The sequence below is a fragment of the Palaemon carinicauda genome, chromosome 20 (assembly GCF_036898095.1).
Source record: "Palaemon carinicauda isolate YSFRI2023 chromosome 20, ASM3689809v2, whole genome shotgun sequence".
NCBI classification, from domain to species: domain Eukaryota; kingdom Metazoa; phylum Arthropoda; class Malacostraca; order Decapoda; family Palaemonidae; genus Palaemon; species Palaemon carinicauda.
Genome location: NC_090744.1, coordinates 92,602,149 through 92,620,523, shown reverse-complemented (window position 1 = coordinate 92,620,523; position 18,375 = coordinate 92,602,149). Strand labels below are relative to the sequence as shown.

At 35.8% G+C, this 18,375-nt stretch overlaps 1 protein-coding gene across 3 annotated transcripts in view; it reads right to left on the bottom strand.

Moving 5' to 3' along the window:
• Positions 1-1,227: 1,227 nt before the first annotated feature.
• The window catches only part of LOC137614315 (uncharacterized), a 27,363-nt gene continuing 10,215 nt past the window's right edge, over positions 1,228-18,375 (bottom strand). For 2 of the 3 annotated variants that reach the window (XM_068344067.1, XM_068344069.1), the window contains 6 exons: positions 15,050-15,183; positions 13,050-14,275; positions 12,166-12,331; positions 8,814-8,962; positions 5,848-5,993; positions 1,228-5,175 (listed from right to left, as the gene is read on the bottom strand). In XM_068344067.1, the coding sequence (XP_068200168.1) occupies positions 5,066-5,175; positions 5,848-5,993; positions 8,814-8,962; positions 12,166-12,331; positions 13,050-14,275; positions 15,050-15,183 (1,931 nt within the window). In that variant the 3' untranslated portion in view covers positions 1,228-5,065. The remainder of the gene's footprint in view (positions 5,176-5,847; positions 5,994-8,813; positions 8,963-12,165; positions 12,332-13,049; positions 14,276-15,049; positions 15,184-18,375) is intronic. The other variant, XM_068344068.1, reaches the window with a different exon arrangement.

Sequence of the window (18,375 nt, the reverse complement as noted above, 5' to 3'; positions counted from 1 at the left end):
CATTCTACGACAATTTCATAATACGTAATAACTTTGATAATTATGCAAACTACCTCAGAAGGGTAAACTCGGACGCGAACGACCCCGACGCGTCTCAGAAATCGGGGAAGGAGTACAGCTACAGCAATGCACATCTGGACACTACTAGAGCGTGTAGGGGAGACACCTCCTGCAGGTCGATCACCCACAAATTCAGTCACAGGGGTGAGTCACGTGAGAAAAACCTGTTTTTTTTTGACGCTCGGGGTCGCAAACGACCCACCGTACCTATCCAGGGTTAAGCATGTAAAGTCCATTCAGAGCCTTAATTTCATGAGATCGAAATGCTAAACTAGTTAGTTTTTAGCCTCAGGAAAATAGGAATGAGGAAGATCAAGTTTCTCATTATTCTGCTAACTGACCAACACATCACCCAAAAGGCCATCTGGTTTAAGTAAAGGAGGAATTGTTCGTTGCATTTACACCAGAGTACAGATTTAAGGGTTTTTTTATGGTGGAATTGTATTCCTTTTCAGTTGAAGCATAAACTGAGCAAAAGCTCAAGCCGAGTATAGTTATTCCAAGTCAAATCTGATCTTTACCCCCAAAAAAGATGATAGGCTGGCTGCTTTTCCAAATAAGCAAGTCAACTCTACAATCATCATTGAACATGGTTTGTCTTTCGCTCGGTACCTTAGAGCACACAAAGGGATACGCCTATCAATTATGTCGACTAGATTTTCAAATAAAGACTGAGAAAAAAAAAATTCTTCAACATGATAATTTATGGATCTGACAATACTGTAGGTCTATAAATTAGTGGGAAATCATGATTGGCCTAAATCTTGTAATCGTTGAAGTGGAATTGCTAGTGATGGAGGAACAATATTCTATTCGCAGTCTTTGTCTTAGAATTTTATGAAGTTGGCAGTTGATCCTCAACCAATGACAATGTTAAAGATATAATTCAGTTTTATCTTTTATGCCTGTGCTTAATTTTTAATTTTTTTATTTCCTTCCAATTATTTTTTTGGTGTTGTAATTTCCAATGCTTCATTAATGAGCATAAATATGTATCAAAATTTTCTTCTGTATACTGATTTACTCCATTTTTCTAATAAAAAGAAAAATACATGTTCAGATACCTTTGAAATGTGAAAAATAGAGTACCATTGCATCACCCATAATATATACTATACTCTGTAGAGGAAGGGTCCTACTTTTAAGAAGAGGGTAATCATACTAACATTCACACTTCCCACTTTATTTATAATATTTATATCACCAATTCATGTACTTAGATGTGAAGGAATTAAAAGGGCAAAGAATATCAGACAACCAAGCAATCTGAACAATGCATTCCTTTGAAAGTTATGAATTCCATTAATTATAGTTTATAAAAAATATATATACAACATAGAAGTTATTTGGGAATGTCATATCTTCCAAAGAAATAGCATTCGTCCACCACAAGGCTCTGCCTAAAGAGTGGGAATCTTGAAGTATATAATCTTGACACTGTAGTATCATTCCAATAAATGACCTAAGTTTTAAAATAACACATGTTGAAGATAATCTTGACATTAGAAGTTCATTTAGGAAATACAGTGCGAGTGATGGGGGGATCCGATCGTCTTGATGATCAGTGGGATTTTCACAGCAATTAAAGATGCACATAAAACTGCAATACCAGAGCTGAATAGATTAAGGCAGAAATTTTAATGGTTTCTCCTCACTAGATTTACATCTATAGGCATCTTTCAAATGACATTATACACAAGCTATCTGATAATCTTGAAGGTAAGACATGAATAACAAAGCTGTAGGGGATTATGATACTTGCCTTAATAGATTACCCATGATGACTCTACCAACAAATGTATGTACATAAATACACCTCGCACACTCACAGGCAAGTCCTCAATACTAGCCAGGTAGTACCCATAGCAAAATATTCCTCTGTCAACCATATGAGCACAGCCTTTTTAAAACAGCTTCCTATTAATGAATAAGATATATATATACTTTTTCTAGTTACAACTACAATTTACACTGCTATAATAATAAACACAGCGGTTACTTTAGAGAGAGGTAAATTACAATACACAAGCGCAGGCCACCAACCCTCTTATTATAAAGGCTTGCACTGATATGTAATGAAAATAGAGCAAAATTAAGGTTTAAAATTAAATTCATACATTTTATAAGACTCGACAACCAGATGTACTTTGCAGACCCAGGTGATATGTCCGCCCTATTATAGACATGTTAAAACTAGGAAAGGGACGTACAAGTCCACCTTCTGCAGGTCGAGGCACAGCCACTGACCAAGATGGGCCATGTAACGCTGCTAATTCTAGGGAAACGACAGAAAATACCAAGCATCTTTAAAGCCTGTTCCTTGAGAGAAGTATGGAAACAAATAGGAATTGTCAGTTGAACTTGAAGATCTGCTTAATTGAGTTCACCAATTGGAGTAACCAATACACTATATGAAAGGTAGAATATGTAATAATGAGACAAATGATTATGTAAACAAAACCTTGACTTAAAACATAATCCTTAACCTATTACTGTTGAAATTTATAACTTGAAATATTCTGTAATCTAGATAAAAACCAAAGATAACTCCTATATATTACATAGCTAAAGCTAACACGATTTATGTGCCAGTCCAAACAATCTCTAAATTAAAAAAAAAAAAAAAAAAAACCTTAACAGATTAAGTCCCAAACTGGTAACAGACCTTGTTATCAATAGTTGCTAAATGGTATAAAAGACCAGTTTTAAATGCTGCTTAGTATTCATAAAGAAGCATAAATTCCCAAAAAAGTAAATATCAACAATAACAGTAACAGATATTTTGATCAATTTAACATTCAATTAATACTTTTGAGGGAGACTAACATGATAAATGTTTGTTATTTTAACCAACCAGAGTTAGGATTCTCAACACAAGATCGTTTACTGAGCTCAAGGTTCGATTATGATTACCTCACCTTATGTTGAACATACGTGCTCAACAGAGCTGAAAGTTATAAAATGAAGTTGGGGCATGGCACTTTCATTCAAACTGGCAAAACAACAATTATAAAAATAATAGTAGATTGAGTACTCATTAGATAACTGCCTATGAATGAAAGCCTTGATAAAATACTGTACTGGTTGATTTTTAAGGGAAAAGTTATAAATCTTGTCTTTATAATGATTATAATGATTTCAGGCCACAAGTGCCCTTGTGCAATATCAGCACATTTCTGAAGCTTTCCGAGCTTGGAAAAATAGCTCCTCCTCCACCAAATTCACTTCCTTCAGAAAATTTAAGTCTTCAAACACTGGAATATATCAAAACTTCCTTCAGAATCTATCTTGAAATTGTCTTTTAGTAAATATTTTCAGTTACATTAATAAACATGTACATCAAAATCATTATAACTGCATTAAATCTCAAACTATTTTAACAGTGCAACAATGCAGCTCAAGTTTAAGAGTTTACACATTTTACATGCAGATGCCTATGGTTGACATCATAAACACTACTGAAAACTACCTCCAAGAATATTGGGAATGGCACAACTAAGGTTTGGTCACACTACTACTATTAAGCACCATATTTTGTCGTTCTCTACTGGGGGTGGGGGGTTCAAATGCAAGTCTGTAACAATATTTAAAAAAAGAAAAAAAATGAAATCTCAAAAATTCCAACCCATTAAAAGCTAGTCAGTGACCCTTTTACTGTGTTAATGTAAGCCTTATTTTTAGAGATGATCAAGTTAACCATTTTTTTTTTTCCAGAGAAATAAAATACATAATGGATTCAAGATTGCAATAAAAATTTCTCGAAATGAAAAAAAAAAAAAAATAATAACATTATCATTACATTCAATGTATCAACAATTAATTATCCTTCCCTTCTAATATGCAAAAGCCATGGTGCATTTATTCCTCAGAACACTGGCAAGTTACTAAAGAAAATTTTCTCAATACTGTATCCACTGCCAAATGGTTATGAATGCATTTAAATATTTTAAAATAAAAATTTTCCTGTTATACGATATTGCAGCACTACACAAAATTAATGTTTGCCCAGGGATTATTCTACCTACTTCACATATTAAATCCTCCAAGTCATCATTATTACGTTTTGAATGGGTATACAAAATGTAGTGTTTTGATGGTTGGACGGAAAAGACAGGTCGTAAACCCACTCTGCACTACTAAGTTACCATTATGGGTCCTATTTTTAGTAAACTATATTCAAATAAGAAGAGCTTCATGATCTTGAACAAATGTAATTGGCAACCCTTGTACACTGCTACTTTCAAATAGCCAGCAAAAAAATTATCTTGTTTTATTATGCATTTTACTTCTTGTCTATTGTGAAATGAAATATTTAATTACACAAATTAACATTATTTTGGCAAAAATACATATTTTGACATCTCTATTGAAAGGCAACATACATTAACAAGAAAAATACAAAAAAATAATTTACAAATATAAAATACCCTATGCAACTTATCACATTCACAACTCGTAAAAATAACCTTACAGAGGTGTAGGTCACACTACAGTTATCATTTTCAACTTATCAGTGCTTTCATTTAGATAATGAAACTTAATCAAAACTAATTGTCACTGTTAACCCTAAAATGAAACTTAGACCTACACTGTAAAGATATATCAAATCTGTTGTGCTTATTATATATAATATCTTGTAATAGAATAAGCCAGTAACGTGATCCACAAAAAGGATCTCTAATTAAAAGCTTTTGATACAAGATTGCTTTGGATTCCTCATATACCCCTTTTTAATTCAATGCTTTGAAAGTTTTAATTAGTTATTAAATATATACAGTTTACATACACATTGATCGTGAACCTATAAAGCATTGTAATTTCCTGAATTGAAAAATTTTGATGCTCATCATGACATAAATGTGGGGACTCAAGAAAAACACAAATGAGCAAATTTAACATAGAGGGGGGAAGGGAAGGGGTTAATAAATTCACATATAAAATTTCCTATTTACAATGCTTGTCAGCTGAAGGTTACCAAATTGAAAACTTCTATACACCCCGTAGGTCATCGTGTCTTCCTCTTCATGGCAGCGCGGAGAAGAGAATCAAAATCAATATTAGAACTACCCCCACCCATTGAGCCACCAAGATATGACGATCCTTCATCTTGCGCATCTGTTAAAATGAAGAGTAGAGGTAATATCTATTCAAGTGAACAAATTGATTCCAATTACAAAACAGATAAGTATTTATAAGGTAAAAAAATCATCTAAATGTCATTTGAGCTTACTGAAGACTAACACATTGTGTCCACTAATTGATTATTACTGCAATAATAAAAATATTTATAATGAAAATTTTATAATTTGATTTATGCCTGTATGGATTTATAAGTTAAAACTCCTCTTTATATCATTTATATTCCTCAGGTGAGGGGACAGGAGAAACCACATGTCTGATGTATAGTTTTTCCCACTACCCTATGCCAACATAATAGGTTTATAATCTTACTAAAATTATTCAACACATTCAGTCAAAATGTTGGTAAAAATTTCCCTTCTTTGATACAAAGAACTTGGTTTTTGACAAACTTTTTAAAAGCATTGTAATTTGTAGCAACAGTAATTTTATATTTAAAAAAATCCATCAAGAAAAGTTTTCCCGATATTTATTAAATTTCAAGTGTTTCTTTTACACTTCTGCAGAGTAAGAGTAGACACCGCAACTGTTACAAGGGTTGAAGGAAACTTTATTAGGAAAAGTACCGGTAATCAAAAAAAATTCACTCGAGGGGGTTTCCTATTAACATGTTTCAACAATAAAATTATACAGTATATAGAAACTCACCTAAATCTGAGTATTGAACCCTACAGAAAGCTCTTCGTCCTCCAAAGCATAGATCATAGCGAGGGTATGAAGGATCATCATTTCCATGTTCCACGGCATTATAGGCTTCATCTTTGTTCTTGAATGTTACAAACCCATAATTATCCCTGTAATATAAAATTAACTAATGCAAACATTACTAAGAAATTGTTTGATTACAAATTACAAAATTAGCACTCAATTTAAATTGTAATTTCAACTAATCTAAAAATACATTTTGGAGGATACAAAATTCCAAAACTTTACAATTATTTACCTGGAAAAAATTAGCCTAGCATCACTAAATTGCAGGAAAACTACACCATTGAAAACTTATTTCATCCTGCAACAATCCATCTTGAAATGAAACTAGATAAAAATATCCTTTTAAAGGTATTCTATCCTTGTGCAAAGTAGACAAAAATATAAAAAAATATGAATAATCTGAACACTGAAAAGACAATGTCAAGTACTTAAATTTTCATTCACCATAACCCTTTATTCACAAGAGGCCTTATTTATTGTTTCTCTCCTAGATCACAGTTCTCACCTCACGCTAATCTTTTCCTTTATTATTCAACTGCTTTCTTTTAAAAGTGCAATTTCTTTTTCTTTTTTAATATTCAGGTAAACTATGGAAATCTTCACATCATCTTTATCCCTTAAGGGTTACTGAATAAGGATTTAAAAAGAACGTGAAGTAGAGAGCCACAAGACTGTCCGATGTTATTGTTGAGAAAATCTACTTGATAACCGTTGGCGAAGAATGAGGAGTGCTGCCAGAAAACACTAATGGTTTGGTTATGTGATGAGAAGCAGAGAGGACCCGTCAAAAATAAAGTTATAAATACTGGAAGCTGTAGGATGAATACCAGGGACAAGCAAAACAGGGATCATGATGAAGAAAAAAAAAAAAAAAAAAGAGCAAAACAGGTATCATGAAAACTTACAAAAACAAAACAGGGATCATGAAAACTTACAAAAAAAAAAAAACTTATATATGATGGGATTAAAAAGAAAATCTTGAAACAGGGGAGTGATATTAACTAATTCACAAAAAGCATGCGAGGGAAAGTATACTATAATAAAATATTTTATATGATGGTAATTTTGCACCAAAACATAAGACAAGGACAAATTTAGAAATTAAATAAAAGCAGTATATTTGGTAGAAGTAGCTAAACAAACACCTATAAGAATGGCCCAGATATTGTGGAAAGCATGAAGATCTACACCTGATATGACTTCCAGAAGACAGGGTACTGGATAGATTACGTGACTAAGAACTACTTTCATGCCTAACATGGAAAAGCAGACGTAACTAGAAAAGCTCACAGTGCAGACCTATGCCATGGCAGCTTGTTTCTCAAAACCAGCTTGCCTTTTCTTCTAACAAATTTTGGGCAACTTTTTGCTCAACCTTGACCTTTGACCAACTTTTTGCTCAACCTTGACCTTTGACCAACTTTTTGCTCAACCTTGACCTTTGACCAACTTTTTGCTCAACCTTGACCTTTGACCTAGGACTTTCAAAATTTAATAACTTCCCCGTCTCAACATAACAATTAATCCCTGCAAGTTTCACTACTCCTGAGTAAAATTATGGCCAGGAAGTTCCACAAACACACAGAAAAATGGATGAAAACATAAAATCCTTCCAACTTTGTTGGCAGCGGTAATAATGAATATAAAATATTACGATGAAATACCAGCAGTTTTATATGTACAGTAAAGGCAAATATAAGCATTGCAGTACCTCTTGAATGTGTGATATCAATATTCTTGTTACTGTATATCAATATTCTTAGGAACAAAACACTATATTAAGTGTATTAATAGATGATTAAATATCCACAGTACTGTACTTGTTTCTCTCTGAAGGAGCACAACGTAGCCTCATTAAAATATCATTTAGGGTTTACTTCAACCTCTATCTAGTTTCATGTTTCTCAACCAATGTTTTACATTTAAGTACTACTAGAAGGATAATTTCATAACCAAAACCCTGTATCGTACCATTATACCTTCTTTTATGCAATATCATATTTCATCAATACAGCCTATATATGTTGCTTTTAAAGGTCACTATTTTTCATATTTAAGTTTTTGTTTTTTGCTAAATACAAATATACAGATTGCAGGCTATACAATTCCTTATTTTTTCATGTTTGAACGGCAAATACCGGTCAATATTAAAAAAGTTGAATCAACTTAATCAGATATTCTACATTTTCAGAAATTGGCCTTTTTTACAGACTGATTAAAAAGACTTTAGCATGTATATGTATGGGGTTTTAGCAGTAATTCTACCTCATCACTGAAGTTCATATGTATATAATCATCACATTCCAGAATTATTTGTTTACTTGTGGTGAGCCATTCCCTCAAATCCAGATAATATTGTTCCTCAAACACACATACAAAATGCACATACAAACACGAGCAACATTGGCTAACATAGTATATGCTCATGTATTTTTCTGGGCACACTTTATGCTTTTGGCCCATTCAGTTATTGTTTGACACTTCTTGTATCTTTGAACTTAATTATAACAATAAAATTATATAGAAAATGGTGGAATTATATGGGATACAATATAAAGTTTTCCCTTGAAGTTTTTAAAAGTAAATAGGTAACCCATTCAGAAAAGGGATGCCTAACGCCTATGGGACTAGATGCGCTTGTGTAAACATATGAAAAGGACTTGTCCATAATCAAACAAACTGTTATAAAAAAAAAAAAAATTAAGATAAAACTATTTTAAACTCGAAATATTGACAAAGCTCCAATAATCTCATTTTCCAAAATTACAACCAGAGGACATAACTCGGCTATTATACTGTACTTGTGATACCCAAATAAGTATTATAGACAAAGCATCTTAAGGTGAAGAGCACACAACATTCATGTAGTAAAAAAAAAAAAAGGAATACCACATGCTACTTACCCACGTTCCCTAAAATGTACACTAATATCCAAAATGGTTCCAAACTCTTGGAATCGACGACGAAGCTCTGCTTTTGTAGTCCCCTCAGTAATGCGACCAACATATATAACCCTCCTTTCTTCAACTTGCTTCACTCTGTCTTTATCCTCCTGTTAATAAAAATAATGAAAGTTTCAATTAAATATTTATAAGCAGTTCCTCCCACACCTGTTTTTCAAGGTTAAGAATATTAAAAATAACAAAGGGAGAGTAACTATTCAAATACTTCACAATGTTAATGTAAGAAAAAATTCAGATTCTGAGTGTCCAGTTTTCAAGTTGGACAAATTAAATTTCCGTGACCACTTTAGTCATTGTAAAGAATGTACCTACAATGTTATTAACAAATAGAAGCAAGGGTATGTATAATCCTACTGATTAACACTACCAGTCAGACACAGTTCAACTCCAACCACTGGCAAAGAAAATAGTAGCTGAAGATGTCTCCTTTCTCTAGGCCAAATTGATATATGTCCACCTAACTTGATGATAAAATTTAAACCTATAATATACTTAGAAAGTAGACTTGAAAACCAGAATTGCAAAATTTTGAAATGGGAAAGAAAGACTTGACACTATGTAATACATGGAACCTAGTGATTAGAGCACTATTTAAAAGGCAGACTAGATTCTAAATGAGGTTGCCATTTATACAACCCATTGCATTTCTCTACTTGTAATTAAACTACTACTCAAAACTTTAAATAGTTAAAAGAGGGAGGAGTAAATAAAATCTCTGTTCCCAAGGTTTGAAAAGACAACAAAGTTAAAATTCTTAATTCTCATAGGGTCAACAACAATAAGAGTAGAATTTCAGCATACTTGGAACTTAACTGCTAAAATTATAATATAACAAGGTGTCTGTAAGTTATTGGAAGGTGGCAAATAAGCCCCAGCCCTTCACCAGTACACAGTGGCTACTTTGATGATCAGGAAGTAAAACTTGAAGGACTGGGGGGGGGGGTTAGTTAAAAAACTACAAATTACTTTTTTAAATTAGTAATTTGTTCTTTAAAGGAGACTTTTCCTAAGGAGGGTGCAAGTCTCTATAACTAAGCCAGGTGGTATAAAAGCTCAGGATGTTATGTCAAACAACTTTGACCTGGGATACCAAAGCTCAGGATGTTATGTCAAACAACTTTGACCTGGAGAGGTGCAAAAGTGCAGGCTCCCGTCTACTTGAGAAAAGATTCTCACGATATGGGTTAAGTTTCCGACCGACAATACGGTCAATGAAAACCTTCTGTGTTCTAATGACTGCCATGCACTTTTGAGGACCATAACTATTATATGGGGAATGTTGCCATTACAGACGTGGACCCGAGGGAGTTTAAGGTGTTCGTTGGGATTTTAATAATGTCAGTCAGCTGTCAAGTCTGACATCCATATGACTATGTGCATGGGACCAGAGAGAGGGCAATAGTTTGTACCGGTGTATGAGCGAACATCATTTGGTCCTTTGTTTGGAATCTTTGCTTTGACGATGCGACCAACTGTAAAGAGAGGGCGAGGCAAGAGAGTCTTGCTTCAATTAACGCCTCCTCACTGTGGATGAACAATTGGTACCATTCAGTGGTCACTGTCAATTCAAGATGTACATCCAGAATGGTCAGCAAAGTAAATACATGTGTTCACTTAGTTTTCTTTGTTGTTTTAGAATTATTGCTTTGTATTTTTATCTCTATTGATGTTTATTCTCTCATATCTCCTCCGTCTTTGTAAATATTTTTGTATTCTAATATTTTATTAAATTTTCATTTTTCTTATTCTTATTATCTAATTCATTACTACCGGTATTTTTATTACTGTATTATCAACTTATTCTTAAACAGTAATCATTATTATTTCGAAATGAGATCCGCATTAATGCAGGTTTTATTTTAAAGTAATGGCTACCACAGCAGCATTAATCTTATAGGAGACCTTTTATTAGTTCCGAAGTTCCTTTTCTCATTCTATTCGGCCAGTAATTGCATGGTTGGTTTGAAAACATCGGCCGGCAAAACCAAAAATAGGCGATTTATTATTTAATGCTATACGGTTCTCTGTATCATGAATGACCAAATCTGCAAATATTGAGGTTCAACTGCATTCTGTAACAGTTGGGGTTACAAGATGTGCTCCCGGTAACAAAATATACATGGTTTAAGAAATTTTTGCTGCACAAATTACAGAAATACAGCAATTGGAAAAGAGAAAAGTAGGTTACAGTCTTTGTGGATGAGATATGTCTTAAAAGAAGTACAGCATTTCTATTACCTTGGAAAACAATTTGAATGTAAATTAAAATTTGTGAGAACAGTGAAAACTTAAAAATAATAGCACATAAAAAAAAAACTGAAGATTATCTCAAGAATTAGTATAGCCACATGTCCAAAGGGTGGAAAAAAACAAATCACTGAAATGGTTTGGAGACATGTGGAAAATATGGGGAGTAGTTGTTAGAAAAGCAGTCGATATTTTGCTATATGGACAAAGACCATTGGAATGCTCAGGAAATTTTTGAAGGATATACAATATATGAAGACTTAAGACCTGATAAGAGCTCAGGAAGATAGAGGGGAACTCATTTCACATCAAAACCAACGTATGGAAATGTTCTCTAGCTAACAGATAGAATGTTGGCTAATCCTTGGAGTTACTTATGAATAAAAGGGACTACAGTATATAGACTTATAGTGCGATGTAAAAATACTACGCTTAACCAATCTGATCAATCATGAAAACTAGTGCCATATTTGACAATAAAATTTCTTTACAGAAGCATTTGAAACAGAGTTGGAGACTAAAGCCGGCCATGCATGAGGAGGACTGGCCGTTCGGTTTGTCCTGATGGACTGAAGTGGCGCTCCTGTCCTGTGAAAAAGGCCCACACATACTACAGACTTGCCAACTTTTTTCATGCAGATTGAGGATTGTGCACCCATGATTAGGCATACATGGTTACGGTTTTGGTACTTGTTAACCAAACTTTGTACATCAAGGCGTATCAAGTACAATTGTACAACTAATTTTGAAAATGCCAAATTCTGGTACTTTTTACTTCTTTAATTTTTCTTTCATATAAATCTATGAAATCAGACTTTAAATATGAAGGAACGTGATATAGATTCTATATTGGCTTCTACAAAGGCCTTTGTCCGCTACAGGCTAGTGTACTCTCGGGAGAAATATATGAAAAGATTTTTAGAGCTTTCTTTAGATTCTCAAGCTGATGCACCACTACACTTTTAATGGGATAAACTTAATCGTGTTTCAAGAATAAGCATGTGGTGGAGATTTGATAACAAACCTCAAATTAAATTATACATACCCCTATTCTGGGCCTAAGAGGTCTTCTTGATGGTGATCTTGATCTTCTAGAACTTCTCCAGTCAGGTGATCTAGACCTATGGTCCCTACTATATCGAGAAGATCGAGACCAACTTCTGGATCTTCTTCTTCGGTCCCAATTGCTTGAATATCTCCTAGAATAACTTCTGTATTAAAAAAATATATATATTTTGTAAATTTAAGTGTAAATAAAATATGTACAGTAGATATCAAAATTAATAAATGACAAGTTACATGTTCAGATTTCTATAAACAAAATTACTACTATTACCACTATAATAGTTTTTTCTTTATGAATTCTTGGTTTTGTTTATTTCTCTTATTTGGAAATTTTAATAGACCATAAATATACACTAACATCTTAGAATGTTTACTTCTTCCCAATTAAGATGGAAAAAGAAATATAATCAGCATGGTTACCATAATTATTACATGAAACCAGATATTATACCTAGTTAAAAAAAAAAAAAAAAAAATAGTGTTGCATCTATTAACAAAATATTCAGTAAGAATTGAACTGGTAACTTTGACTGGTTATCGATGACCTCCAGTCACTGATAACCTTAAATTTGTGATTTTATTTATTCAATAATCTCAACTACAGACCCTTTACGAATACAGTAGTTTTAATTAAAAAGTATTACAAGGAATAAGGAACTTACTTTATTAGACATGTGAGCAAATTAAGACATCTTTATTTCATAAGTATTGGTCTTTAAAAGTGCCAAAAGATTATCAAATTCAACCTTTCTAATAAGTCCCATGCTGGCATTTTTTATTCAATCTGAAATCCTTTTTATGAATATAAATATTCCCATTAGAAATTTGAGAACAAAAAACCGAGAGAGACCTTGTAAGACGTACCTTTCCCTTTTCCTAGATGAGTGTGACCTTGATCTTGACCTGGATTTAGAGCTACATGAGCATGTGGAACAATCACTGTATTCAGAGGAACTTCTCCCTCTTGATCTGGAATAGGACCTCGACTTAGACCTCGACCAACATCGACTTCTGCATGACGATACAGAGGATCTTGAACTTCTTCTTCGAGTTTCTTTTCTCCTTCCTCTGGATGATCTCCTGTAGTGAGAAGAATGTTTTCTTCGTGGGCTTCTACTTCTGCTTCTGCTTCTACTTCTACTATGACTAGAGGAAGACCACCTCTTTGAGGCATAACCCTGAGAACTACTGCTTTTACGGCTTTCCCGACAGCTTAAAGAAGCTGGACTGCTCACTGACATAGAACTGCCAAAAGGCAATTTTACTTCAGCTTTCATTTCTGAAAGATTTCCAGACACATTATCAGTACTGGTGGCTTTCAAAACCTCATTATCGGAGTCTCCTTTTAACTCTCCTTCTTCAACATCTTCAGCAGGTAGTGCAGAATCATTAGGTTGCTTTTCAGGTACCTGTGTATTTACAGATTCTTTTTCATTTTCAGCTTCCTTCATTTTCTGAATCAATTCTCCAAGTGACAGGGGAGCATTATTAGAATTTTTTGACAATATATCTGCCTGATTTGGAGATGGGCATCGACTACTGTGTGTACTTTGAATTCTTTGCCGATACTCTGACAAATTAAGCTTCCTTTTAATCTTCTTTGCTTCTTGTTTTTCTTTTTCTTCTGTCTGCTCACAATCTTCTTTTTCAGGTCCTTCCTCTACTTCAACTTTAGGTTTGGTGTTACCAATGTCAGTCATATAAGGAGGAAGTTTGTTGTATACATGGTCATCTTTGCTTGCTGCTACATCACCACAACTCTTTCCATTAGCCCAATTATTGATTACTTTTCCACATGTTACAGTCATTGTGTCTTTTTTACGATCTTCTGTTTCAACACTAGCATCACTGACATCACCAGATTCAACACCACTGTCCTTTTTTCCATTGTCGTCATGATTGTCATCAGTGGTACCATTGGCCTTTTTATCATCCTTTTTTGAGGCTGCAACAGTATAGTAATCAGGTATCTTGTTGAAGTAATCTCCAGGTTGTGAGGCATTATCTGTACTAGATGCTTTACCCTTCTGCTTGTCTGGTGAATAACAGTAATCATGGTCTAATGGTGGGGGTACCCGATCGTTAGTTACCTGAAACACACAGAGGAAACTAATAATTAGACCTGACAATGTCTTCAACTTCCTAATGACATACAGGATGCAAAAATATTGATAAAATAAAACTTCGCTAAACAAAATCGAACATTCTTTCTACTTTTTAAAAAAAATTCTAAACTAGTAAGCAGATTTCTTTGATGTAAATTACCACATCAAATCTATTTCTATCCTTATGCCTTCAATACACTGCACTCTCAAATTTACAAATTATAAAGGACTAGGGAAATATTTAAATTGTCCAAACACTAACCATTTACCTGTCTCAAGTTAGTGATATATACATATGGGTTTTCTTCTACAAGACATTTAATCCCTAATAGCTTTACAGAAAAGCTATATAATTTAATTAAAAAAAAAAAAAAAAGATTCATACTAAACCAATTCCTGCCTGAATTATCTATGTGATAATGCAAGCTTTAATTTTACCCATTAAAATTATGCTTCTCTACATACTGTATAAAGAACTAAATTTATCACTTTCACTTGTCAAACTTTTTAAATATCACATACAGTACAAATACAGTTTGATCTATTTTTTCTGAACATAGGTTCAAAAACCTATAGTCTTCTGTTATTCCATCTTTCCCTGAGTAAAGAGACTAAATTCAACATTTTGCATAGATTTTTCAGGAATATATCTATATAGACTTTCCCGCATTATTAGAACTTTATCATTTCAGTAGATTACACAGCATTACATACCACCATGATGTGACCTTCCCATAAAAACAAGTCTCAAACACTCACATTTTTTCCTGAATTGGCTGATGCCCGAAGGGACTTCTTGCAATGCTGGTTTGCTTCAGCTGGTTTGATGCATCGACCTTTTCGTACCAGTAAAGGTTCAGACAACATCTGTGTGCTCTTACGTTTAGTTGAAGCTGAAAAATAAAAGATTTCATTAAAAATAAGAACATCTAATAGTTGACAAATAGAATTACCCAAACATAAGCATTATTAGAGCAATAACTCCTTCATTCTACTAGGATGCATTAAATTTCAGCCCCAAGACACAACACGGAGATCGGAAGCCCTCACTAGCAAGGTACAAATATACTGTATATACATATTATAAATATATATACCAAGGCACTTCCCCAATTTTGGGGGGGTAGCCGACATCAAAAACCTGAAAAAAAAAAGTGGACCTTTCCTCTCTACGCTCCTCCCAGCCTGACGAGGGACTCAACCGAGTTTGGCTGGTACTGCTAGGGTGCCACAGCCCACCCTCCCCAGTTACCCACCTCAGATGAAGCTTTATAACGCTGAATCCCCTACTACTGCTACCTCTGCGGTCATCCAAGGTGACCGGAGGAAGCAGCAGGGCCTACCAGAACTGCATCACAATCGCTCGCCATTCATTCCTATTTCTAGCAAGCTCTCTTGCCTCTCTCACATCTATCCTCCTATCACCCCGAGCTTTCTTCACTCCATTCATCCACCCAAACCTTGGCCTTCTCTTGTACTTCTCCCATCAACTCTTGCATTCATCACCTTCTTTAGCCAGACAGCCACTTTCCTTTCTCTCAACATGAACAAACTACCTCAACACATTCATGTCCACTCTAGCTGCTAAATCATTTCTTACACCCATTCCCACCTTCACTACTTCGTTCCAAACACTATATACTCGAGATAAACCAGCCAAACTCCTCAAACACTTCATCTCAAACATTCAATATCTGTCTCTCCGTCTCTTTCATTCCCTACAACTCCGATCCATACATCACAGTTGGTACAATCACTTTCTCATACAGAACTCTACATTCATGCCTAACCCTCTATTCTTTACCACTCCCTTCACTGCATCCTTCATTCATTCTCTGACATGTATCTACTTCCACTCCATCATTTGCTGCAACAACAGACCCCAAGTACTTGAACTCTCCATTCAACATGACATTCAACCTCGCACCAACTTCCCTACTCATACATCTCATAACCTTACTCTTACCCACATTAACTCTCAATTTCCTTCTCTCGCATACCCTTCCAAATTCTGTCTCTAATCAGCCAAGCTTCTCTTCCAAGTATGCAACCAGTACAGTATCACCCGAAAACAACTGATTCACCTCTCATTCATGATCATTCTATTGTATCAGTTTCAATCCTCGTCCCAGCACTCGAGCATTCACCACTCTCACCACTCCATCAACATACAAGTTGTACAACCATGGGAACATCACACATCCCTGTCTCAGCCCCAATATCACTGGATACCAATCGCTCACTCATTTCCTATCTAACACAAGCTTTACTACCTTTGTAGAAACTCTTCACTGCTTGCAACAACCTTCCACCAAATCCATATAACCTCATCACATTCAACATCACTTCCCTATCAACTCTATCCTACGCTTTCTCCAGGTCCATAAACGCAACATACATCTCTTTTCCTTTTGCTAAACATTTCTCGCATATCTGCCTACCTAAAATCTGATTCATACATCCCCAACCTCTTCTAAAAACCAACCTGTATTTCTAAGATTGCATTCTTTGTTTTATCCTTAATCCAATTAAGCATACACTTTTCCAACCACTCAACAAACTAATACCTCTTGAATTACTACACTCATGCACATCTCCCTTAACCTTATATAATGGTACAATACATGCACAAACCCAATCTACTGGTACCATTGACAACATAAAATGACAAATTCGTAGATTTGTATTTTTCCTAACTATACAAACCTTAGCTATTTAATAGGGGTATTACTTTCGGCGTAGCTGAAATGACGAGCCATTAATTTTTAATGAGGGTTTACTTACCACACCGCTAGTTAGCGGGGGTAGGGGAGGGTAGCTGTTGGGCGTGTTTGCGCGGGGCAGGAGACTGATGGCACGCAGGAGGGCGCTGGCGCGCAGTTGAGTTCTGGCACGCAGCTGGGCGCGGGCGAGTAGGGGAATGTCTGCGCTTAGGCTCAGGCAAGACCTGGCGTGCAGGAGAAAGTGAGGGCGTGCATAGCGCGTGATGGAGCTATGCTCTGTTGGGATGTATGCGCGTGTTGGCGCATACGCCCTTGATGCCCTGTGATAGGGTTTGGAGATGGGGCCTGACGAGCTACTAAAGAGCGCTCGCCAGGTTTCGTTGGCGCATAGCGCGTATCTGGTGAAGCCTTGTTAGGCCTATGTAAAAAGCGTGACGGCAGGTCGGCAGGTCTGTCGTGTGGAAGGTCGACGTGTCCTTTAAAAGGACGACCTTCCACTGAAGGAGATCGCGAATGATCTGCAGAAAGGTCCAGGACCAATGCAGGAACAGTGATAGATGATTGTTCTGGAGGCTCCTCTGCGGTAGACTGCATCGAAGGTGTTGAATCAAAGAGGCGCCTCCTCACCGCAGGTGAAGGAAGGCCTTTTACGAAGAGGAAGGCGAGCCTTCCGATGATTGTGCCCTCTGGGGGCCGTAGGGTCAGCAACTAACCTTCTACAGTCCTCCGAAGAAGAGTCTCTGTAAGTGAACTCCCTCGAGGAGAAGAAACACCAGTAGGAGAGACTGGCGATGGACTTAGTTTCTCCCTCGTAGGTTGAACAGAGACAGGAGAAAAAAAGCCGTCAGCTACCGTAGGGTTTGAAGAGGCAGAGGTGATGGGTGATACCGCATTGGATACCTCTGACACCACAACATCGACAAGAGACAGAGGAGCAACCTCTGCCGGTGACGGCGATTGCTTGACAGCGGGACCCAATCAGATGTAGTTAAGTAAAACCTCCTAGGAGGGCGAACCCATAAGCCCCAAGGAGGACCAAAGCTGAAAAAGGGAGGTTAGTGGGAAGCAACGTCACCTCTCGAGCCCCGAGGTTGGTAAACAGTACATCGGTCTATGCTACCACTCGACAAGTAGGAGCTTCGGAGGAGGTTTGGGCAACGGAAGAAGAGGCCATGGGTTTTTCTCCTTTCAAAGAAACCTTCGAAGTTGAAATATCCCGTTTGGACTTCTTCTTCCGTCGCCGCGAAAACCTCTCCAACTGGGAGGTAAACCACTCACTACACCACCTGTTGTTACTATCACACCGTTGGCCCCTACAAGAAGGACCGCCGACATGAATGTTCCACAGGGGCGGTCGGGAAA